Genomic DNA, 25,186 nt, shown 5'->3' on the forward strand with positions numbered 1-25,186 from the left:
GGGGTTTCTGTTTGCTGTTCTGTGATTGTGTTCAGGTCCCCAAGATAACCACCACATTTGGTGATTTGCTAGAAGGATTCAACAGGACCTAGCACATAAGGTCTCTCCAGGAAGTGTCGAACCATTTAATATGAAAAGTAGAGACATTTCTTGAAGAAGATACAAGATACAACAAATACTACATAGGGCAGTGATGCTTCAGTCCTCTTCAAAGTAGGCACCTTGGGACCTCACACAGTTCTTGAAATTGCCATCGGCTGCCCTATTGTATTATCCCGAATCTCTTTGAAGGTCTGAAATCTTTTCCGTGTCAGAGGTGGTTTTAGTTTAACGAAAATCCAGAAGTCACAGGGCACCAAATCTGGGCTTTAGGGAGGCTAATCACCTGGGTAGTGTGATGTTTCATGAAAAAAATTCTGCATAAGACATGATGCATGAGTGGCATGTTGTCGTGGTGAAGCTGCCAGCCATCAGGACCCCATAGCTGTGGTCTTCTGAATCATCTGAATAGTTTCCGCAGAGTAATATTCACACTTAAAGCAAAATTTGATGCAGAGTTATTGCTCTGCACACCCTGTAATTTTGAATGCAACAGCCACACCGTAAACATGCTCACTCAGTGGTGTCTGTGAACAATGACTAGCACAGTAAGGTTGTCACTGTTCACCCATGCGCATTCCAGTCCACTCTCCTGGGCTGCCAGGTTTTATTAATGTCGCAGAACCATTCTCCTTATATTAACAATGGCTGGACTCATGGCAAATATTTACTACAGTGAAAGGATATATAATAAAACCAACAATGGGAAAGGCACACAGGTTAACCCCGGGGGGGATTCACACAGGAGTTCTCTCACCGAAGTCACAAGGGTAAGCTTGACTTCCAGTAATGAATTGTGAAAACTCAAGTGAAATGTTGTCTAAAGAAGGTTGTTAGACCCTCAGTTTATTGTTTAAAGCTCAGGTGGTTAGACACATAAGTTGCTAATTACGTATAGTACTTACCAAGATTCTAATCTCTGAGAAGGAAAGCAACTGTTTAGCATAAATCACATTGTTACTGCAAACAGTTGAGAAACAGTGAGCCTATCTTATCAGGGAATAATGAGAACCCTCTTGAAATCCAAGTTCACAGAAAGCAGCTAAAGGCCAACCTTGCAAGCAGGCCTTATGGGGGGTAGCAGTGTCACACCTGCTGTGTTGCTGTTTTCTGCACAGTGGTGATTGTATTTGATACAACATTTTGAAAACTGTCGTTAATCACCTCACAGGGCTTTGGTCTCTTCGGAGGTATTTTAGAAAATCATATATTAAAATGGGGCTGCTAAGGAACATGTGTTCCTCTTTAGGTAACTTTATAATGAATTTTTAAGTGGAATACATTCTGTTCAGACTCATGCTTTTAAGACCAAGAATGTTTTTGTGATTCATAAAACAGGTTTCATGCTACACTTAATGTAACTCATAAAGATGCTATTAATAGTATCTGAAGGTGCCTGAGCTATTTTTACTGTTGATGCCGCTGAAAATGAGAGCTTTGAAAACTTTTTTTATTTTAAGTTTTTGAGCTCTGTACTTCTCATAGTCAAAGTGTGTGTATATGTACTGATGGGAAAATATTACTGGACTTAAATTTGGCAGTTTTGGAAAAAATAGCAAGAATTGCATAAGTACTTTTGTTCTCATGAACTACTGAAGTAAAACAAAGAGGTAAGACTAGATATCTTTCTTAGATTTAAAAGTAGATGGCTCTTTTGATTTTACTAACTTTGTTATGTAGTATATACCAATTTATCAATGACTAATCTGTTGGAATTAAGGCTATTACAGTTAAATTTAATGTTATAAAAATACAGGTATGTTTTAAAATAATGTATCTATGCTAATAATGTGTTTAAGAATTTGTAGGTTTTTTTAAATGTAGGCAGTTCTTTTTTATTGTTTGTTAAAAATTATCTGGCAAGTTTAAAATGTAATATATAATAATGAAGTGCTCTTACTTAAAAAAAGACATTTGAGTTATAAGTTATGATTGTAATACTTGTTATCTTAAATTATATCCTTTATGTATTATTTTGACTTTATTTACAGGTCCTAATCTACCCATGGCAACAGTTGACATAAAAAATCCAGAAATCACAACCAATAGATTTTACAGTCCACAGGTCAACAATATCTCCCATACCAAAGAAAAGAAAAAAGCAAAAGCTAAAAAGAAGAGATTAACCAAGGCAGATATTGGAACACCAAGCAACTTCCAGTAAGACAGTTCTTTTGTTGTTTTTAATCTTTATGTTTTATTTATTTATTATGGCTTTTGATTTTTAACTTGCTGGAAAATTTTATTTTCATTTTGCTAGTACCCTTACATTTATCACTGATGTATATTTTAGTTAGCTTTTATTGGAGTTTTATTTTATCTTATTTTTTAAAATTATGTTTTATTGATTAGGCTATTATAGTTGTCCCAATTTTCCCCACTTTGCTCCCCTCCACCCAGCACCCCCTACCCCCTGAGGCAGTCTCATACTCTCGTTCATGTCCCTGCATCGTTGCATAGCTTCTTCGGATGCTCTGTTTCCTGTAACATAGGAGTTTTGTTTTTTTAAAGCTATTGCTCAGTAGACTTTCTGTGAATCTTAGTTTATTTTACTTTTTCACTCATTAGAAAAGAAAAATTAGATAAAGTGGTTTCTTTCATTGTTGGACATAAAAATGATTTCTCTTTTCTCTGTAGAAAATGATATTTGGCAGTTGCCTAGAGGCATTGTCCTAGTCTGTTTGGGCTGCTGTAATAGAATACCATAGCCCGGGTGGCTTATAAACAACAGAAATTTATTTCCTACAGTTTGGGAGGCTGAGAAGTTCAAGATCAAGGCACCAGCAACATTTGGTGTCTTGTGAAGCCCGACTTCCTGGCTTGTAGTTTGGTGTTTTCTTACTCTGTCTTCACGTGTTAAGACAGGGTGAGGAAGCTCTCTGGGGCCTCTCTTTTTAAGGCATTAATCCCATTCATGAGGGATCCATCCTCATAATCACTTCCTAAAATTCTCACCTTTAAATACATTGAGGATTAGGTTTTAACATATGATTATTTAAGAGACACAAACAATCTATAGCAGGCATTATTTTATTAGCTCATTAGAAAATTCCTTTTCTATGTATAACGTTTATATCCTTATGCTAGTTTGACAGTTAGGAAATGAATGCTCAGAAGGATTGTACAAAAAATGTTAATTAAGACACAGTAGCAGAGTCTGGTCTAGAATCCTGGTCTCCTGACTACTTGTGCAGTTTTTCCCTGAATATGGTTATGTGTCTGAGAACTGTCTGTTAAGGCCAACAATTCACCGGGCGGATTGGATTTCATATATGTCATGTTTTTCATACCCACTGTGCATTTTTTCCCCATCTTCTACTTTAGGCACATTGGGCATGTTGGTTGGGATCCAAATACTGGCTTTGATGTAAGTATCTTTTCAAGCCATAAGTATTATTATTCTAAATACGTGGGTATGCTATGGCCTATCTTTAGATTCTTCTTTTTAGTTTATTTTTTTGTGAATTTTAGTGTTTATTTGAATGTGTTTGTGTTTATGTACATATACCACTGAGGTTTGATACCACGGTGTTATTCTGTCATTCATGGTGAAATCTTTAAAGAGAGAGATTTTGTATGCCTTGGCCTTATGTCCTTGTGTTTTTAAAGCAAAGAGATTATTTCTGCTCAATCATTATTTCAGGGAAATAAATACATGCCAAATTATTGAAAAGTACTATAATCAAATTCTGAATATCCAGTTGTTGAATTATCTAGATCTTTTCATTCTACTATTCTTTTTGGCAATTTCATCATTCATTAATTTATTGTACTGTGAGCAAAATAGATGAAACTTAAGGCAAAAAAAAGTGTTTAACATTTTATCTCTATTTTGGTTACCTAATATGTATTTCACATTTGACAGATAGTCGGGATTTGGGAAAATTACTTTGAAAAGAAATATTTGTGATTCAGGTTAAAAATTCTTTTGTTGGTTTTGTTGTAACTACAGAATTAACTCCACAAGCACTGAGTTCCTCTTTGTGTTGGGCATTGTGCAGGGTGCTTAGGGTTACAGGTCTTGCCCTCAAATTTTCAGATTGATTTCTGGGAGTTTTTGGTGTTTATTTGTAGTTTACAACTAAATCTTATTTAGGATAAGGTGTAATAGGTGAGCATTAATTATGTCTGAATCATGAATGGGTTAAAAAAATCTAAATGAGATGCCCTAATTTTGAAGGCAAGGAATAAAAAAGAGATAAAATACAAAACCAATTCTTACCTTTTTTAAATAAGAAAATTGAGTTAGTATATAAATAATATAGCCATATTACAAGTTTATAAACAAAATAATTTCATAAAGAGCACAAATAAGAATTAAATTTTATTATGCTTGTTTTTAAAAATTGGGATTTTATAGTTAGAGATTATTTTATCTGTTTTAGCTGAATAATTTGGATCCAGAATTGAAGAATCTTTTTGATATGTGTGGAATCTCAGAGGCACAACTTAAAGACAGAGAAACATCAAAAGTGATATATGATTTTATTGAAAAAACAGGAGGTGTTGAAGCTGTTAAAAATGAACTACGAAGGCAAGGTAACTTTTTCTTCTGTTTAGGAATTCTAATCTATTTTTTCTTATGAATCTTGAGGTCAATTTTATGGAAGACAACTATACACACTATTATTATTATGAACCTTCCTTTAACACATGTTTGAATTTATGCATAACTCATTTGGCCCAGTGTACTATGTTTTACATTATTTTGGTATAAATAAAGAACTTGACAAAGTTTTGCTATTTATTAAAATGCCTTACATTAAATTTATGAAAATCCATATAGAATTTTCTGGCTGTTTTATTTCAGAATAAAGTATAATTGCCTGATATTTTACTTAATGAAATTTAAAGCTGTTTTTATTACAATGCAGAAGTAGTAATTTAAATATAATCACTGCCTACTTAGTAAAGTGTAAGCATTTTCATAATATAAATAACAAGAATATTTCTATTTATTTTGCAATATGAACAGTTTTTTCTTAGATAAAATAGAAAATTTGTCCTTTGGTACCTGAGAGCACAAAATATTTGCAACCTTTGAAGATCAAAGCACTTTGTATTTTAGATTATCCTAATAATTATCAATAAAATATGAATACAATAAGTCTTAAGTTTTATAATATGACAGTCATTTCTTTGCCACCTTATTTATCTGGCGTATTTCTTTGTTGTTGCATACTCGTAAGAACAGTTTAGCAATGCAAAAGCTCTAGTTAATCAATTCATTCTTCTGAAGAAGTTACCTCTCATTTTAACTTACGTGTTTGACTTACCTGAATCTTTTTCACTGCTGGTGCTCCTTTACTCTTTGATTTGTTTGTTCATCCTTGCATATGTTCAGTAAATATTACTCTGCCACCACTAGTCACTACCTAGGATATCAGAATGTATAGTTTCAGGCCTCAGAAATCTTACGATCTAGTGTAGAAACAGATATTTAAACAGGTATTCAGTCATAATTACTATTGTGGAAACACAGTGCTAGTTCCACTGAAACCCGTATGGTGCTAATTTATCTTATTTTGTGGAAAAATAGCATTTTCAAATTCTGTGGACTATTAGTAAAAACATCTTGAGCACTGTACCATTGTTATAAATGCTCCCAAAGGAAGTCACAACTAGATGATTGAAGGTCTTGAGGACACTTGTGTGTATTTCTTGACTCTCTTTTTCTCCACTGTTACCACTCACCATCACTTTATACCACCAAATGGTGCTCAGGGTCTCTCTGAATTCACTGCATTTATAAGTATAAGTTATTGGTGACATTTGTTAGGCCATTCATACCACTCTCCCTTCACCTGAATACTTGTAACTAAGAGTTGACTATAGTAACCTGATGGGGTTTGTTTTTTTAAACTTTATTATAACTGTTTGTCATTGTTGCTGTTTTTAAAGCATCAAAATAAGCAAGGCCTTTCCTCAATGAAATCACCTAAAACAACAGCAACAACAAAAAGACATAGGCATTAAGAAGTAGCATTGGGAAAAAAGTCAATGATTATACTCAAGAGCCTAACTCGTAGTGTGGAAACTTTTAGACACCAAACAATGATTTTTATAGAAGATCATTTTTTTTTAAGGAGAAGTAACAAAGGTACTTTCTTTTAATTGAGAAAATATTGTCTAGGCAGAGCATAGAATGTTTTTAGAAGTATGAAGAAATTAGAAGTTAATGAAGTTGTCTGTAAAAATCTATTGAATCAAATCTCTTAAAACTTAATTTTGTAAAATTATGTAATCAGATTTATAAAAAGTACTAGACTTGTGATTTTAAGTATGTATTCTTTGTGTGTACCTGTGCAGTTGTCTGAAGTCTGTTAACTCATAATCATCTGCCCTGTAGGTCCCCCACAGTGGAGTGGTATGTATGGGCCGCGCCATTTGAGCAGTGCACTACATTATGCATGGTGTGACGTGTTTATTTTCAGAGAAGCTGCAGTTCCTTTGTCCTGCCACCAAATCTAACATCCAGTGAGGTTTTCTGTCCTTTACTCAAATCAGTGTTTTGGGCCTATAGATGCTTAAAGTAAAAAGAAAATTTGTTTCTGTAAGAGTCAGCGCTCATGTTTTGTCTATAATTTAAATAATTTTATTGAAATTCTGTGGATTTTTTAAAACTCTGGTTACCCTACAGCACCAGTGTTGCTTTTATTATTCATTATACTTTTAGTGATTGCTTTTCACACATGGCATTATTTAATACCCTATGTAAAATAAACTTAAATTTTTACATTTGGGGCAGGGACAGAGGACTAAACGTGAACACTTAATCATTTAAATGTCTACTCAGAGTTATCAGTATTCCCATAAATTTTAACTTGTGTTGAATAACATTTTTCTGTGCTTTATCTTAGTGAGAGTGCATGAGAGCAGTTCTTTAATGTTTCCTGAATTGTATAATAATAGCTTTTAAGTATTATTTTATAATTTGGGCTTATAATACCTATTAATGTTAAATATCTAGAGGGTTATGTACTAATTCCTCTTAATATTGGTCTGAAACTTATTTAACTATATTGGCCTGTCTTAATAGTGTACCATCAAAACAAGGCTTTTTCTGTAAATTTCAGTATTTTTGTGTTAACCGAGCTTTGATACTAAAAAGTTTTTATTTGATCTAAGAAATATTATTGTCATTCTGATTCTCCCATTTGTGGTGACACTTAGAGTTTTGAAAATCTCTAGGCCATCAGACTCTTTCATAGTGTTGTGTGGTATCTGCTTAGCAGGTGTTTGGGGCGTGTAAACCTAACCAACATTGAGCCTAGAATTAAATGTGAACTTAGGTATTTCACATTTCTACCTTTCCTCACAAAAATATAGAGGCATTTCCAGTCACTTTTCAAGAAATAGAAATGCTGACCTTGTGCTATACCCAAAACTGGATGCAGTTTTTATTTGCTATAAATTTAGGCTCTTTTTTCTCTGAGCAGTTATTTTGAATGGACATTAAGCTGGATCCCAAATTATTCCAATAAATGTACTTACCGCAAGTTTAAAGGAACTCTTTTTCTCTCTACTAAAGAAATAAGAGCCAGTCGAGACACACATCGTTAGTATTTGAAATTTAAATCTTAAACTGACTAAAATGAAGTCTTTGTATCTGCTTGAAGAATTTGCTGAACTGTCTTATTCAGGGAGTGTGTATAATACATATATAATGTGTCTCCTCTTGGTTTTGCCCTTTTTACAAAATATGCTAGAACAGTTCTCTTCGCTTTGTATCTGGTAGGAAAATTGGACATACCTTAGCTGTAACATGTAGACCTCCAGTCTGCCTTGAGCCTTGAGTGTAAATCATAAAAGTGTCCCTCAGTGGTGGTCTCTTGTTTCAGCTATATGTATTATTTTTAATTACAAAAGTTTGTGTGCTGGGCAACAATACTTTTTATGCATTTGGCTTTTCTGCATACTTCATCTAATGTTTATATTTGATAGCATATTTTTAATAGCATGTTTCTATGACTGTCCTGAATGAAACTGGAACATGCCATTTTTATTTCCTTTGAAGAAAGTTGGGTTTTTTCCCCCTCTTTGGTTACATTATTATTATTTGTAATTGAGGAAGATATTTGTATAGATTGTAGAACTATCCATCAATAATATGTTATAGTTTGTATAAATATGCACAAATAGATTTTATGGATTCTACTATTTCTCTAATCCTAAAAATAGGTAATTTTTCTATCCAGTTTTTTAAATGACTAGAGAAATAATGAAGTTCATCATTATATAAATATGTATATATTGTTACTGTTGGTAAAATCATGCCTCTAGAAATATAAATTTGTACTTTAAATTGTTATATCTTATACTTTCACTCAGCTATAATAAGAATAAAAATATTAAATATAAACTCCAGTCTGGCTAAGGAAATAGACTTTCACAAGTCCAGGAAGCTCAGAGAGTCCCAAAGAAGTTGGACCCAAAGAGGAACATACTAAGACACATCATCATTAAGTTACCCAAGATTAAAAATAAGGAGAGAATCTTAAAAGCAGCAAGAGAAAGAGAGTTACCTACAAAGGAGTTCCCATTAGACTGTCAGCTGATTTCTCAAAAGAAACCTTACAGGCAAGAAGGGGCTATAAAGAGGTATTCAAAGTCATGAAAGGCAAGGACCTACATCCGAGATTACTTTATCCAGCAAAGCTATCATTTATAATAGAAGGGCAGATAAAATGCTTCCCAGGTAAGGTCAAGTTAAAGGAGTTCGTCATCACCCACCCTTTATTATATGAAATGTTAAAGGGACTTATCTGAGAAAAAGAAGGTCAAAAATAACAGTAAAATGACAACAAAACCTAATAACAACTGAACCTAAAAAAAAAAAAAACCTAAGCAAACAACTAGGTCAGGAACAGAACCACAGAAATGGAGATCACATGGAGGGTTACCGGCAAGGGAGTGAGAGGAGTAGAGAGGGGGAAAAGGTACAGAGAATAAATAGCATAAATGGTGGATAGAAAATAGACAGGGGGGAGGTTAAGAATAGTATAGGAAATGTAGAAGCTGAAGAACTTATATGTACAACCCATGGACATGAGCTAAAGGTGGGAGGGGGTGTGCAGGGCAGAGGGGAATAAGGGAGGAAATGAAAAAATATATATTGCACTGGCTGGTGTCGCTCATTGGATTGAGTGTCAGCCTGTGAACCAGAGGGTCGCCAGTTCAATTCCCAGTCAGAGCACATTCCTGGGTCGTGGGCCAGGTACCCAGAAGGGATTGCAAGAGGCAACCACATATTGATGCTTCTCTCCCTCTCTTTCTCCATCCCTTCCCTTCTGTCTATAAATAAATGAAATATTAATGCTAGAATAATTTTAATATTTTATTAATAACTTTAATTTTGTAGCATTAGTAATTTTCAAGTTAATTTGTTAATAGTTCTTATCTCCTGAATAAATAGTTGAACATTTCAGTTGAGCGATCAGCCTCCCTAATGCTATCATTAGAATTGCTGACCATTTTTTAGAATTATAGGATGTTATATATTATTATAGTAAGTTGCATTATATTTTTTGTATTTATGTAATATAGTTATGTTATATATATAATATAGATGTACAGTATAGATGTAAGTTAGGTGACAAGGCTTATATTTTAAAAGAAAAAGTATTTGTGTTTAGCTCAGATTACTTTGAATAAATTCTAAGTTATACTACATTAACTATTTAAATCTGAATGTGAATTATTTTTATAAAACAACGATATATATGACTTCTTAAAAAGAAGGTATCCATTCATTTTTATTAAAATGTAAAACAATGCTTATGGACAAAAATATTTAATTTTGTTGTTTAATTTTGTTATTATATAAAAAGGTATTTATTGCTTTACTTTCTGAAGTGGTGCTGATTCCTAAAAACTAAATTTTACTGCTTTACTAATACTTTTTTAAGAAACAGGAAGGTAATCATTAAGCTAAGTATACCTAAATAAAATTATAAGATACCATCTGTGGTCAGGTATCTTTATAAAATAAAATAGAGATGAGGCCTTTCTTTTTTTAAAACATGCGTTGGAGTGATTTAATTTTTCAGTATGATGTTTATGGGGAAAAAAACATGCTTTCGTTTTTTGTTTGTATTCCAGCACCACCACCTCCACCACCATCAAGGGGGGGGCCTCCTCCTCCTCCTCCCCCTCCACATAGCTCAGGACCTCCTCCCCCTCCTGCCAGAGGAAGAGGCGCTCCTCCTCCACCACCTTCGAGAGCTCCCACAGCTGCACCTCCACCGCCACCTCCGTCCAGGCCAGGGGCAGGAGTCCCGCCACCGCCGCCAAATAGGATGTACCCTCCTCCACCTCCAGCCCTTCCCTCTTCAGCACCTTCAGGGCCTCCTCCACCACCACCTCCACTTCTGCCAATGACAGGGTCAGCCACACCACCCCCGCCGCCCCCGCCTCCACCGCCACCTGGGCCACCACCTCCCCCAGGCCTCCCTTCTGACGGTGACCATCAAGTTCCGACTCCTGCAGGAAACAAAGCAGCTCTTTTAGATCAAATTAGAGAGGGTGCTCAGCTAAAAAAAGTGGAACAGAACAGCCGACCAGTTTCCTGCTCTGGGAGGGATGCACTTTTAGACCAGATTCGACAGGGTATTCAGCTGAAATCTGTGAGTAATCTGTTCATTTTATACTGTCTGTTGTTAGGGAATTATAAAGTAATTCATAAGACATCTTTGAAAAGTCTTTATTTTTTTTACTTTTTCTCTTGGTGCTCATTTTTTAAACCTATGAATTTCTGATACTTTTATATACTATAAAGTATACAAATGTATCCCTATACTACTGTAACCCATACTTCTGTATTGAAATATCACTGCAGAAAGTTAGTTCCCTTACGCCTCTTCCCAGTTAGTCTTCCTCCCCAAAAGAATCACTGATCTGGTTTCCATCACCATAGATTAGTTTTTCCTATTCTAGAACCTCATATAAATGGAATTTTGCCGTATGTTTACAATTCATTTTTCTAGACTTTACTTTTAAATACAAGAGAAAAATCTTTATTATACTATAGAGAAGTAAAGATAGCCCTACTTTAAACCAGTTTTGATTACCTAAGTAAACTCAGTTGGTAACTTCATGCAGACAAAACCATACTCTAGAGTTTCTGTTTTTGTAAATTTAGATGAGTAGGGAATCAGACTCCATAGAAAACTGAAAGAATTCTGAAAGAATTTCTGACAGTGATGGCAAATAAAGTTGAATTCTCTGTATTGAATGAGGTGATCATTTTCTAGAACATAGATTTGGCAAAGTCTTTAAACGACAGGATAGTAAACATTTGAAGCGTGAAGGTGATGTGGACTCCGTCCCAGCTGCTCAGTGTGCTGCTGTGCCACAAAAGCAGGAGCCAGGCACATTCAGGCAGCCACAAACAGTGCACGAGCGAGTGGTTGTGATTGACTGTGTGGACACTGAGATTTGAATTCAGTGAAAACACTTAAACATTAGCATAGCACAGATTTAAAAATCTTGATTTTTTTAAATGTATCTGGGCCTTTTTATTTTATTTTGGAAGATTTTATTCACTTTCAGACAAAGGGGAAGAGAAGGGGAGAGGGAGAGAAATATCAGTGTGTGATTGCCTCTCAAACGCCTCTCAGATACTGGGGCCCTGACCTGCAACCCAGGCATGAGCTCCGACTGGGAATCAAACTGGTGACCCTTTGATTTGCAGCTTATGCCCAATCCACTGAGATATACCAGTCAGGGCTATATCTGGGTCTTTTGATGACACGTAAATTTGGGCTGGTGCTTAAATCAGCCTGTGAGCAATCACCTCTGCTCCCTCTTCCCATTTAGTTCAGACTAAAGGTTCCTCGGGAGCAGTTGAAGAACTTTGACAGTTTTTCGTGGGTAGAATTAGTATCAAAATGACCACAGCTTAGATGAATAGCAGGTTTTACTGTATTTTTAAAATATATTTTATTGATTATGCCATTGCCCCATTTCCCCCCCCTTCATTCCCCTCTACCCTGCACTCCCCCTCTCCCCACAACCCTCTCCTATAGTTCACGTCCATGTGTCATAAGTTCTTTAGTTTCTACATTTCCCACACTACTCTTGCCCTCCCCTATTTTCTCCCCATCATCTATGCTACTTATTCTCTGTACCTTCTCCCCCTTTCTCCTCCTCCCACTCCCCTGTTGCTAACCCTCCATGTGATCTCCATTTCTGTGGCTCTGCTCCCTATCTAGCTGTCCTCTTAGTTTGCTTTTGTTTTAGGTGTGGTTGTTAATTGTGAGCTGGCTGTCCTTTCACTGTTCATATTTTTTATCTTGTTCTTAGATAAGTCCCTTTAACATTTCATATAATAAGGGCTTGGTGATGATGAACTCCTTGAATTTGACCTTATCTGAGAAGCACTTTATCTGTCCTTCCATTCTAAATGAAAGCTTTGCTGGATAGAGCAATCTCGGATGTAGGTCCTTGCCTTTCATGACTTGGAATACTTCTTTACAGCCCCTTCTTGCCTGTAAGGTCTCTTTTGAGAAATCCGCTGACAGTCTGATGGGAACTCCTTTGTAGGTGACTTTCTCCTTATCTCTTGCTGCTTCTAGAATTCTCTTCATTTTAGTCTTGGGTAATGTAATTATGATGTGCCTTGGTGTGTTTCTCCTTGAGTCCACCTTTTTTGGGACTCTCTGAGCTTCCTGGACTTCCTAGAAGTCTATTTCCTTTGCCAGACTGGGGAAGTTCTTCTTCATTATTTGTTCAAATAACTTTTCCCCTTGTTCCTCTTCCCCTTCTGGTACCCCTATAATTCAGATGTTAGAATGTTTCAAGATGTTCTGGAGATTCCTAAGCCTCTCCTCATTTTTTTGAATTCTTATTTCTTCATTCTTTTCTGTTTGGTTATTTCTTTCTTCCTTCTGGTCCACACCATTGATTTGAGTCCCAGTTTTCTTCCCATTACTGTTGGTTCCCTGTGTGTTTTTCTTCATTTCACTTAGTGTAGCCTTCATTTTTTCATCTAATTTGCAACCAAAATCAACCAGTTCTGTGAACATCCAGATCACCAGTGTTTTGAACTGTGCGTCTGATAGGTTGGCTATCTCTTTGTCACTTAGCAATATTGGCTCAGGGGCTTTGATCTGTTCTTCTGTTTGAGCCATAATGTTTTGGTCTGTTGGCACCTGTTATTTTTGAGAGGCGGAGCCCTAGGTGTTCACCAGGGCCAGTCAATCCAGTCGCTGGGTTGTGACACTGCATGTGGGGGCGGGGTCAGAGAGGGAGCAGTGGCACTTGTTCCGCTGTCTCGGATTTTTGTCCCCTCTGCCACTTCCCACAAGCAAACTGGGCCCTTTTGGTGCTGGTTCCGGATGTGTGTGCTTGTGTATGTTCTAGGACCCTATGGGTCACTCCAATGAACTCTCCTGTGAGGCTGGGAGCCTCTCTTGGCACCTCAACCCCCGAACGTTTTTTCAGTTGGTGCCTTTAGGCTTTATTTCGCATCGCTGGGGCCCTAAATTGCGTGGTCTGTCTCACTGCCCATTTTTTGTCTGGTTTATCTGCACTCGAATGTGTGACCGTGGTCAGCCAACCGCCTTGTGCGCCTCACTGAGTTTGCTCATTTCCTCCCCTCTTAACCGATCTGGACGAATGGTTCGTCGTTGTTGGACTTCGGTACAGTTCAGTTTTCTTTCTGTTCTGATTCTGTCTTTTTTTCCCCCTGAATCTTTGTTGTCCTTAAATTTGGTTGTGTGAGGAGGTACAGTGTTTCCACCTACGCCTCCATCTTGGCCTGAAGTTCGAATAGCAGGTTTTAACAGTGTCATCCCTTCAGCCTTTGCCTTGTAATCTATGCTAGTTTTTGTGTCACTTCCATTCCCATCTTCCACTCCTAACCTACCCTTTTGTTTTTCTTTTCTAGTTTCTCTCTTTACAATCAGCTTTTGCTTTATTTCTCTCAGTTAGTGAAAATAAGGTGTTTATTTTTAATGAATACGATTATGTCCACTTTTCCTAATTTAAACAGTTTGTGAGTATATTAATTATTCTTATCATCTCCTTTTCCCATCCCAACACCCCCACCCTCCCTCAAACAAAAATCTATCAGTTGTTCCCTAAATTTCTTTTTAGAGAGAAAAATGTTTTTCATTCTAAATGTAGCATAGTAGGCCATTTTTATCCTAAATGACCACTTTTTTATTGTATTTGAAATATTTTCGTAAAGTACAATCAGTGAATTATTGGCATGTTATACATGTAATCTGAATCCATAATTTTACTTAATAAAAAAAAACCAAAACTGTGGTTGCAGTTTCTCTGTGTTTCTTTAAACATTCTTTATAAATCATCAGTTTAGTCTGTGAATGTGACTAACATAAAACCACAGATTTTTTTTAAAAGCAAGCAGGAAGTATATAAACACTTACCTACATACATTTTGAATTCCGTATTTATAATGCCTCAGAAAGCACTGTGTCCAAGAAAGTGCTTTAGGAACCGTGATTATGAGAGTGCTGTTGTGCTCCCGCAGTGCTTTGGCTTTGTGTTGTCAGATGGCTCAGAGTCACACTGCAGTCAGTCTCTTTGTGGCTGGTACACTTCTTTTAGTGCCTCATACTGTCGTTCAAAGTTCTGAAACAGTTTCTGCTATGTTTTTCATTTGTGGTGCTTCTATACCAGTAATAGTTAATATGAAGTCTCTAAAAACCTATGTATGTACTAATGAATGAGTCTGTGTCTTATGAAGAACTAATTTGAATATTTTTTGAAGTAAAAGATCTTGAATTCCAGAAAAAGTGAGTATTAAGAGTTGTAAAGACTGAACTGCAAAGTTTGTCCTAATAAAGTAATTTTCTTTTCTTTTTTAAATACCCAAGGATATGTTTATTGATTTGGGGGGGAGAAACAGAGAAACGTCAATGTGAGAGAGAAGCATTAATCTGTTGGCTCCTGTACGGGCCCCAAATGGGGATCAAACACGCAACCTTTCGGTCTACAGGGGTGATGCACCAACCAACTGAGCTACCCGGCCAGGGCTTTTTATTTTTAAAGAGCATCTGTGATGTCGATTTTCCCCCCAGTGTACTTTGTAGCTGAGAGGTGCTACTTTAGTTTGGAGTAGTTAGCTGCCTTGTGAGATAGGCAGCATTTTGGAAGCTACCCAACTTATCCTGCCGGGGTGTCTAACCTGTTGGCATCTCTAGGTCATGCCGGAAGAAGAAGAGTTGTCTTCAGCCACATACTAAACACAGAAACTAATGAAAACTGATACGCAAAACAAGGTTTTAAGTAAATTTACAATTTTGTGTTAGGCTACATTTATAGCTATCCTGGGCCTCATCCCACTGGCCGCAGATTGGGTACCCAGAAGTTAATTCTATGAGAAAGAGATTCGTTTTAAATTATTAGTAAACTGAGTTTATGTCGGAGGATATAAGTCTCTTCAGTTGCTGTTAGGTATCTTAAATGTGTTTTAAGTATTACCTCAGTTTATAAAATGATGCCCCATTTTAGTTTCATCAGCTCCAGCTTTGTGTATTGGAATAAACAGAAGTAACCCAGCTGCAAGGGCAAGTGTTTTTCAAGAAAGAGTTCTTTCTCTAAATTTGGAAAGATATTGGTGCTCATTATATACAAGGGTAAACCCCCCAAAATGGGATTGTTTTTCTGGAGGGCAGGCCCCTTGTAGTACAGGCTTCCTCCACTATGTGAGTGTTCTGGGAACCTATCTGTATCAGTGTCACAGATGGTGTTCTTGTAAGAGGCTGTTTAGCTTCAGTGAATTTTTTTTTGAAGACTCTTTAAACATTTGTCCATTTCATGATGGGTGATTTACTAGCTCACCTGCTCACACTACACTGAGTGTTCAGCAGTTTTTGACCAAAACTGTCATGACCTAGGTGCCCCATCCTCCCTACTCACTTAATCTTACCCTGAGTGACTTTTTTGTTTCCCCTGGTTTTAAAAGAAAAAGTCCTCAAAGGGTAACATTTTGCCAGCATGGAAGCAGTGAAACAAATAACAGCAGAGACACTAAAAGGCATCAAAACCGATGTGTTCAAAAATTGTTTTGAGCAGTGGGGAAAAATCTCAATACTGTATTGCATCGAATAGAGAGTACTTGGAAGGTGACTGAAGTTTAAACATGTAAGAATAAATACACAATTTTTAAAATAAATTTTCATGTTAGGTTGATCCCCCCTCATGTTAAGAGGGAGCAGAAATATATCTTGACTAATTATTTTAAGGCAATATCTTATTCTTAATTTAGTTAATCCTATCCCGAGCTTACTTGGTATTTTTATTTGTTTTGTTTTTCTTTTAAATAAGAACTGATTCTAAGAAAGCAAGAATTTCAGGAGACATAATTTTTGCCAAGGATTTATTACTGAATTTTGCTAACTTTCTTTTCAAAGGTATCTGATGGCCAGGAGTCTACACCACCGACGCCTGCACCCACTTCAGGAATTGTGGGTGCCTTAATGGAAGTGATGCAGAAAAGGAGCAAAGCCATTCATTCTTCAGGTATATTTGCATGTGTGCATGTATATTTAACACATTTAAATGCTTGAATTCTATATTTCTTTTCTCTTTTATGACTCAGTCTTTGCTGGCTTGTCCCTTCTGTTGAATAACTTAATTGATATTGATTCCAGGACATATTTTTAAAAGTTGTCAACCACTGTGACTCGTCTATCTAAAGCTTAATGGATGTCAGGACACCACAGTCATAACTATAATTGGAAGAACAACTTTGGAAAAATGGCAGTTTTGTTTCCCATACTGAGCAATACTGACAGAATGCCTGGCAGACAACCTCTAAAAAGGCTTCAGATTTCTGGATCTCATTCCTATCATACCTGTGAAATAAAAAATTTAGGAGAGTTCCCTGATCTGTGAGAGGTTAGGCTAAGAAATTAGAAAATTTCCCTGGCTGGTGTAGCTCTGTGGGTTGAGCACTGGCCTGTGAAGCAAGTGGTCACTGGTTCAGTTCCTAGTCAGCGCACATGCCTGGGTTGTGGGTCTGGTCCCTGGTGGGGGCACACAAGAGGCAACCATACATTGATGATTCTTTCCCTCTCTTTTCCCCTCCCTTACCCTGTAAAAATAAATGAAATCTTTTTAAAAAGTAAAATAGATAATTTACACTGTGTCTACAGTTTTCTAAAGAGTTTTAGGGTTTTTCCCCTCTATTTTTGGCCTTTCCTAAAAAGGTTTATGTGAATTAACTACCTATTCTGAGGTTATTATTAAGCATATGCACACCACATGTAAATAAACACTGCTTTTCATAAAGAACAAGGATACGGGTTTTGCTGATATAGGAGTTGAGGTTTAATGAAGAGCTTCCCAGCATGATGTACTAGAATCAGATGTTTGTTCTTATTAAATCTATCATTTTCTATTGATGGACCTCAATTTTCTTATTTGTTACTTGGAGACAATTCATAAATTCTATGATGGATGTGAATAGAATAATTTGTAATAACACACAGATTGCATAGCATATAATAGGTGCTCAATAAATGTTACTTTGTGACTTTTGTGCCTCTAATTAGGCAACATTTGTTTTTCTCACATTGACATATTCATTCCCATCATGTGTTATAAAGATAGGCTAATTCTGTTCACAAATATTTATTGGGGAATGATTATAAAATTTAAAAACAAAAATTTCTGTCTTCATAGGACATGCATTCTAGTGAGAGAAAGACAAACAATAAACAAAATAAATTAGGTAAATATTTAGCATGTTAAATGATGGTATATACTAAAGAAAAATGGGGAGTTACAGGCCTGGAAGGAAGTACATTTCGAAATAAGTGATGAGGCCCAGCTGAGGTGATAATTGAGAATACACCAGAAGGAGTTCAGGGAGGGAACCTTGTAGAAAGCTATCTAAAGTGTGCTCAGGTGTCAGGTGACAATATCAGCCAGTGCAAAGTCCCTAAGTTTGAGAAACAATGAAGCCAGTATGGCTAGAACAAGGGAGGGAGAGAAAGAGTACTAAGAAATGAAAAACAGGAGGTAATAGGTGCCAGTAGTAAGGCTTTGGAGGCTGTGAATGTGATGGGAACCCACTGGAAGGTTCTTAGCAGAGATATGGCAATGAGCTAAGGAAGGGGTGATGGAGGGTTGAATCCAGTTGCTAGCACCAGTGAGAAGTGGTTGGACCCTAGTTATGTTTTGAATATGTAGATCACTAGGTTTACTGATTAATTGGAAATGAAGTTTGAAAAAAATCCCAAGATTTTTGACCTGAGCAACTGAAAGGCTGAAAATTTCATTAACAGAGTAGGCAAAGATTTAAGAAACAGAAGGTTTCAGAGAAAAGAATAAAAGTTTGGTTTTAAACATAATTTGAGATACATTTTAAAAGGCAAATGTAGATAAGAGTAGTCATTTGGTTATGGGTCTGGGATTCAGGGGAGAGAGGTCTGGATTTTTAGTACAGATTTGCGTGTCATTAATATATGCATGGTATTTAAACATATGGAACTAGATGAGATCCTCAATGTAAATAGAGATGGTCTAATAAGGTCTGGGACTGGGGAATCTGGTATATTAGAAGCCAGATGAAGGAATTTTAAAGGAGGATAAGGTAATCATCTAGTCAAGTGTGTGATAGGTCAAGAAAATGAGAACAGGAGATTAAGGTTTAGCAGCGGTAGGTCGGTCATTGGTGACCTGGAAGGAGTGGGTTCAGGAAGGAATAGGAGACTGGGTTTTGGGACTGCCTGCCCTGCTGCTTTCATGGCTTGTCAGGGATATAAAACTCATTTTCACTGGGGGCCACATCAGTCTCGTGGTTTCCCTCAAAAGGCCAAACATAATTTTAGGGCTGTATAAGTGTAACTACTCCTTAACAGTTAAACGAGATCTCAGCGCTGCTGCCAGGTAGAAACAAGGTGCCGGGCTGATAAAGCAAGGTTGAGGGCCGGATGTTCCCAGTGGGCCTTGTGTTGGCCACCTGTTGCTTAGTGTCGGTGAGATTCCTGCCTGTAATTGGAATTGGTAGCTCAATAGTATGTTGGTTGTATTTTTACAACCTTTCCTTTAAAGATAATGATTAAAGGGACTTTGTTTTTCTAAACTTGTTTACTTCTCTGAATGTTTATTTAGAAAACATTCATTTGCTAGATTATATTCTCCTAATCAGCGGATGACCAAATTTTTCTCTGGAAAAACATGACATTCTGACCTGTTTGGTGCTAATCAGTTAGCTGAACTGTTTTTTCAAGATACAGCAATTGATGGTGACATTACTCTGAAGGATTACTTAACTGATAATTGTTGGTAGAATATTTTCTCACTCTACCTTTATGACCTGGTTGGGTGTCAGATAATACCCAACAGCAGGCTGAACATTTGTAGCAGTCTCAGTTTATCTACTCACACATCTCTCTCCACACCACTATGGACACTTAGGGGTTCTGTTAAAAACTACCCCTATAGTAAGTCCTTTTTAAGACATAAATAACTATAAATAATAGCCATGCTGATATAATGAATATATAACATGGTTTTTTAGTTATTTTTTTGTTTTGTTTTGTATAACTATTATTGTTCCTGTGATGTACCTGATGGTAGAATTACTGGCTGCTTCCTCTTCATCATAGTTCCTGATAAATGCCCATATTTGTCACTCTGTAAATGCATATCTAGTTGGCTGAACTTAATGTCTTCTCCAGGTGAACTTTGGAAAGCATGTCTAGTGAAAGCTTTTGGTAGCAAATTGTTTCTTTTATTAATGAAGTAAACATAGAGGTTAAGTAACAAGAAGTTGATTTAACTCCTTTCCAAATAAACTGTAATCATTTAGAGCTGACCATCAGACTAATAATAGTGGACAATTAACAATTAATAATTGACAATTTATTATTGTTTATTATTGTTATTAAAGTGAGAACTTAGTTGGGGGCTCACGGAAGACGTCTTTGCTCCTGTTTGGCTTCTGTTAGTTTCCACGTTCTAATACTAGAGCTTGAACACTTTCAGAAGTCGTCAAACAGTTGGTTGATAGTCCCGTTGTTTAGCCACTGTCTCGCGAACTTGGCCTTCGTGGGTTTTATGAGGTATGTAATTTCTGAAAGGTTATTAATTATGGAAGGTTGGTATATAACATAGAAGAATGCTTATGGAATTTGATGACATTCATTGCTCAGCAAATATTTATTGAGCAGCTTCTGTGAAGCACTGTTCTGGTGCTAAGGATTCAGAGGTAAATGAGACAGGCAAGTTCCTGCCGTTGTGGAACTTATACCCTGGAGTGTGAAGACAAATCTATAAACAAACCATATGAATTGCAGGTAGTGGTGAATGTTATGAGGAAAATAAAACAGGAGGGTTATACTTCACAGAGGATGGTCAGGAAAGGCCTCCTTTGAGGAAGTGGTTTTTGAATGAATCCATATGATGAGAAGACTGAGCCAGAGGAATAGCTACTGCAAGAATAAACTTGGCGTCTTTAAGGGACAGAGAGAAGGCCATGCATCTAGCAACAGTGAATTGAACGAGAGGGTATTATAAAAAAATTTAGGGGGCCAGGGAGACAGTAACTGGGCAAATCATGTAGGGTCTTATATAGTGAGGTCATATCACATTCCATTCAAGTAACAGTGGTCTGCCACTGGAGGACAAAAACATGCTATTTTTAAACCTTAGAATTTAAATATCACTCTATTTGCTTTAAGGCAAGTGGACTTTAGAGTTGCAATAGCCACAAGATATGATGGTGGTGTGGGAGCAGCAGTGGAGGTGGAGGAAAGGAACAGACTTGATGGATTTGATGGTGGGGTGAGAGGCAGTGAAAACAGGATCAGTAATAATTTGGGGGCTTTAGGCTGAACACCTGAGAGAATGGTAACTGTCCAGGGGCAGACTAGACTGGTAGCGGAGAAGCAGGTTGGAAAGGAGAGAAAACTGTAGGAATCCACGTGAAGAATACAAGAAAGCAGTTGGATTTGCAATACATGCGTTTAAAATCAGAAAGACTAACCTGAATGTGACTTTGTGTGTAAAGAAACACACAGGTTGAAATATGTAATGTAAATACTAAGGGACTAGAACCCAAGTTTCCTGACTCTTGTTCTCATCTTTAACTAATCATCAGACTCTTTAGATATATTTTATTAGATTCATTTAAAATTATCTTAGTGACTAGATTCTTCCAGATGTCAAATGCTCTGTATTTCAAATGTTGAATAATTGGAGAAATCACCCAAGAAATATGTAATATTTGTACATAGGTTTTCATTGTTTGTCTTGATGATTTTCTTGGATTTTCTTTTAGATGAAGATGAGGATGAAGACGATGAAGAAGATTTTGAAGATGACGATGAATGGGAAGATTGATCTATATATTATATATATATTTTTAAGGTGAAATACTAAACACTACTTTCTGTCTATGGATTCTGTAAAATTATCATGTAAATGTTCTACCAATTTGCTGTATATTTTTGTTGCCTTTTTTGCTTTTTTTTTATTAATCTGTGCAATACCTCATTTAATCTGTAAAGGTTTGTCATAATCCTCTGCAAAGCTACTCCCTGTTGTTGTGTGCAAGTTTACACCAGGATGCTCACTTAATTTGTGAATATTTTTCATTCCATCAACAAGGGAGTTTAAATATTATGTGTGAGACTGACAAAAACCTTAATGTAATTTAGTTATAATGTCAGAAGGAAAACACTATTTTCATACCCTACTTTTTTCTGTACCTAAATTTTCTTATTAAAACCTAGTATAGCACTACATTCTTTTTTAAGTGATACAAACCTTAGTTTATTTTTAGCCCCTTCATTTTGAACACAATGCTACATGAATGTTGAAGCTGATAGATTGCACAGTTCTCTAGACATCACTACACTGGTGCAGTTTCTCAAATTTTAGCAATATGCTCTACATAAAGTCACTACAGAGATGCTCATTGGGGAAATCAGCAACACACCTCTTACAGCAATACTGCCTGTTACTATGTAGCGGTGGCATTCGGAGGCTGTAATTATAAGGAGCCCTTACATACCTGTACTTGGCTGAAGTTATTTTTATGCTGTAGCAAATGTGGCAGGCTCTTTTTAGCAAAAAAATTTAAAAAATATTTTTGGTATTATTCTGAAATAAATGTTATTTAAATTATTGGAGTTTGGGGGGCCTTGGGGTAATTTTCGTATGAACTAAAGGAGACTACATTATGGTTACTTTGGTATTTGGTTAAGTATACTATAAAAATAAGTCCATTATAAATGATATGAGATTAACAATTTTTATTTTGCGGTATATATGGATTGAGGTATTAAAAAAATAACAACCATAAAAATCTAATCTGATGTTGAACCTATTATACGTTTTTTTTATTTTTATAATTTCTCAAGGTTTTTGTCAAATGTCAGGAGAAAAGTTACCTTTTTTTTTGTTATAAAGTCAGTTATCCCAATGTCAAATTTCTTGGGAAAACATAATTCAATGATAGATTTTTTTTTAGAAAAATAAATAAAACATTACAACCTGCACATTGTTATGTATACTAAATGATATGTTAAAGTTAGGGTTTCCTTGCCTCTCTACAGTACACTAATCTGCCTAAAGGTGGTTTTCATATTTATAACACTAATTATCATATCTACCTACTTTAAATTTTAGATAGAAAAATTATGTGATTTAAACACAGATTTTTTTCCTCACATTGAGTCATATGCAGAATGTAGTTTCAAATGTATTTCATTACTGTAGTCACAGTATCCAACTAAAAATTAATTAAGCTCTCTAAAATTATACCGACCAAAATCTAGTATTGGAATGATCTTGACAGGCTGGACCTGCAAGATGTGGCTTGAATTTTAACCAGTTATCATATAGTCTAGTGATCGTGCATCTAGTTATCATAAATAATTTAAAAGGTTTTGTTGCTGAAAGCAGTTAAGTGGTGCAGTAAAATAGTTAAGTTATTCAAAGAATGTTACCTTCCTTGCAAGAGTAATTTAAGGCCATGGGAAAAATTCTAGACTGTTTGTTCTTGCAAAAAACAGTGCCCTCTGCTTCTGGAAACCTTTTTCTGCTTAGTCTGATTTTCGTTGTGGCTTGAGCTCAGTTGAATCTGGTGTGGATGAGGCTCGACAACTACTAACCAGTAAAATTAGGAATTTGTGCAAATGGTAAATAGAACAATGTACTTATTTTAAGTAATAAACATTTTCCATTTTTGCAACATTATAAAAACATTTTAAATATCCTAGACATGTCTTTAAGGTCTATTTAAGATCTCTCTTAACTTTTGGCCAAGGAATTCAGGGTTTTCCAGCTTACTTTGGTGTGATAACTATTTATCAGAAGCTGCTCTGAGCAGAGGCTATCAATTCTTTGAGTTGGAAACACAATTTTAAACATGTAAAATGGGTGTAAAATTTGCTAAAGGTATTTGAGTTTATTCTTTCCTCTTAAAGAAAAGAAATACTTTTTGTTGTTGTTGCACAAAGTCTAAATTACTGGTTGAAACACAGCAGCTGTGGAGTTCGGTCCAGGCATGAAAACAAAATCTAATTTAGATGTAAAGGTTGCATGTTTCAGTCCTCCACCACCTTACACTGTGGTCAGCACTATGTCTGTGCGTTGTCTGGAAGCCTCCTATATATACTCCAGTCAAATGATTGTCTGACAGCCTTTACACTTAACAAACTAGCATGAGGCTTTTTATATCTAAATGCTACGTGATAGACAATTTCAGCTAGCCACATATTGTATGTATGAGATTCATAAAGACTTTCAATCATTCATTTCCATTTATCAACTGAAATTTTGTTTAGTATGTGAATTTTTTTGAAATGTATAGTGAGTAGGATGTTGCACAGGTGGCAATTCATCATGAAGCATAATAAAATTAATTTGACTCAAATATATAAAATGATGTTTTTATTTGTTTATTGTTAAGAGATTAAGATGGGGGGTTGTGACTGTATAGTATAGTGAGGGGTACACAGCAGTGAATGGTAATGGTAATGGAAGTTTTCAGCAGACTGCATGCCCTGAGAGTGAGTGTGCCATTAAACAATAAACATGGAGAGCAAAGGAATGTTACTCTGTGCTCTGCTGGGAGACACGCTGGCTTCTCAGCAGCTCTGGGGAAGCCACTGCTGTGTTACACAGAGCATTCACGTGGCAAGGTCAGACTGAAAGGAACGCACACATAGGCAAAAGGTGACGTTTCTAAATCATGGTGATTCAGGAATTTGCTGGTAGTTTCAGTAAAACCAAATATAGCAGTTCATGTGGGATTTAGACAGCTCTTAATAAATGGTGTTGAAGATGATTCTAGCTTTAAACAGGAAGCTCAGTTTGCTATACATAGAGTTTTTTGTTCTAGTGACCCTGGCACAAATGGGTATCTGAAGATTAAACTAAGTTATGGAATTCAGTGTGTAGGATGCTACAAAATGCCTTCTAAGAGCTTTAGCCAGATTTCACAAACATTTCAAGAAAAATATGTTCTATTAAAAAGTTGTTTGTGTCATACAAATGTGAACAGTTAATGTATTAACCAAACTTTACCAAAAAGTCTTAAAGAGTGCCTCAGAATTGCTGTTGCCACATTATATTTATCTCACCAACAGAGAAATTCCTGAAATAACTTACTCTTTTTTTACAAATAGGGTTCTAAAAGGACAGCTATAGAGATAAGACCTATTTATACTACAATAGAAAATACTTCATGGAAAAGTCTAGAAATCGTACTTTGCACACTTATTGACACTGACTCTGCTTCCAAATCACAACATTCTCCTGTAATAGCTGGGTCTTTTATTTATGGATTTTTAAAAACTTTGCTTCTCATGAAGCCACTGGGAAAAGGTATAATAAATTGATTGTTATGAATACGATGGGAAACAAGCTTTCTACCTAGAGGAAAGACCACCTGTTATTTCTGTTCATGATATCTGTTATCCACCATTGTAATGAGGGAGCCCACTGAAAATTGTGGCTTAATAACAAAACATTTCTAGATAAATCCACCATAATTTTTTGTTATTTAAGTATACATCAGTGGTCACACTAACTATTGATACAGTATTTAATTTTACACTAGTCCACTGTAAATCTAAAATGATCATGTGCACCATCATTA

General features: G+C 36.0%; 1 protein-coding gene across 1 annotated transcript in view; it reads left to right on the forward strand.

Annotated features, from left to right (window-relative positions):
• WASL (WASP like actin nucleation promoting factor) overlaps window positions 1-23,957 on the forward strand; it is a 65,433-nt gene extending 41,476 nt beyond the window's left edge. Inside the window, exons 6-11 of the mRNA XM_037056489.1 lie at window positions 2,091-2,259; window positions 3,424-3,466; window positions 4,485-4,638; window positions 10,201-10,724; window positions 16,482-16,590; window positions 21,359-23,957. Of these exons, the coding sequence (XP_036912384.1) occupies window positions 2,091-2,259; window positions 3,424-3,466; window positions 4,485-4,638; window positions 10,201-10,724; window positions 16,482-16,590; window positions 21,359-21,420 (1,061 nt within the window). The 3' untranslated portion in view covers window positions 21,421-23,957. The remainder of the gene's footprint in view (window positions 1-2,090; window positions 2,260-3,423; window positions 3,467-4,484; window positions 4,639-10,200; window positions 10,725-16,481; window positions 16,591-21,358) is intronic.
• The last annotated feature ends 1,229 nt before the right edge of the window (window positions 23,958-25,186 follow it).

Source organism: Sturnira hondurensis, unplaced genomic scaffold (genome assembly GCF_014824575.4).
Source record: "Sturnira hondurensis isolate 20B ecotype Veracruz unplaced genomic scaffold, ASM1482457v3 Scaffold0008992, whole genome shotgun sequence".
NCBI classification, from domain to species: domain Eukaryota; kingdom Metazoa; phylum Chordata; class Mammalia; order Chiroptera; family Phyllostomidae; genus Sturnira; species Sturnira hondurensis.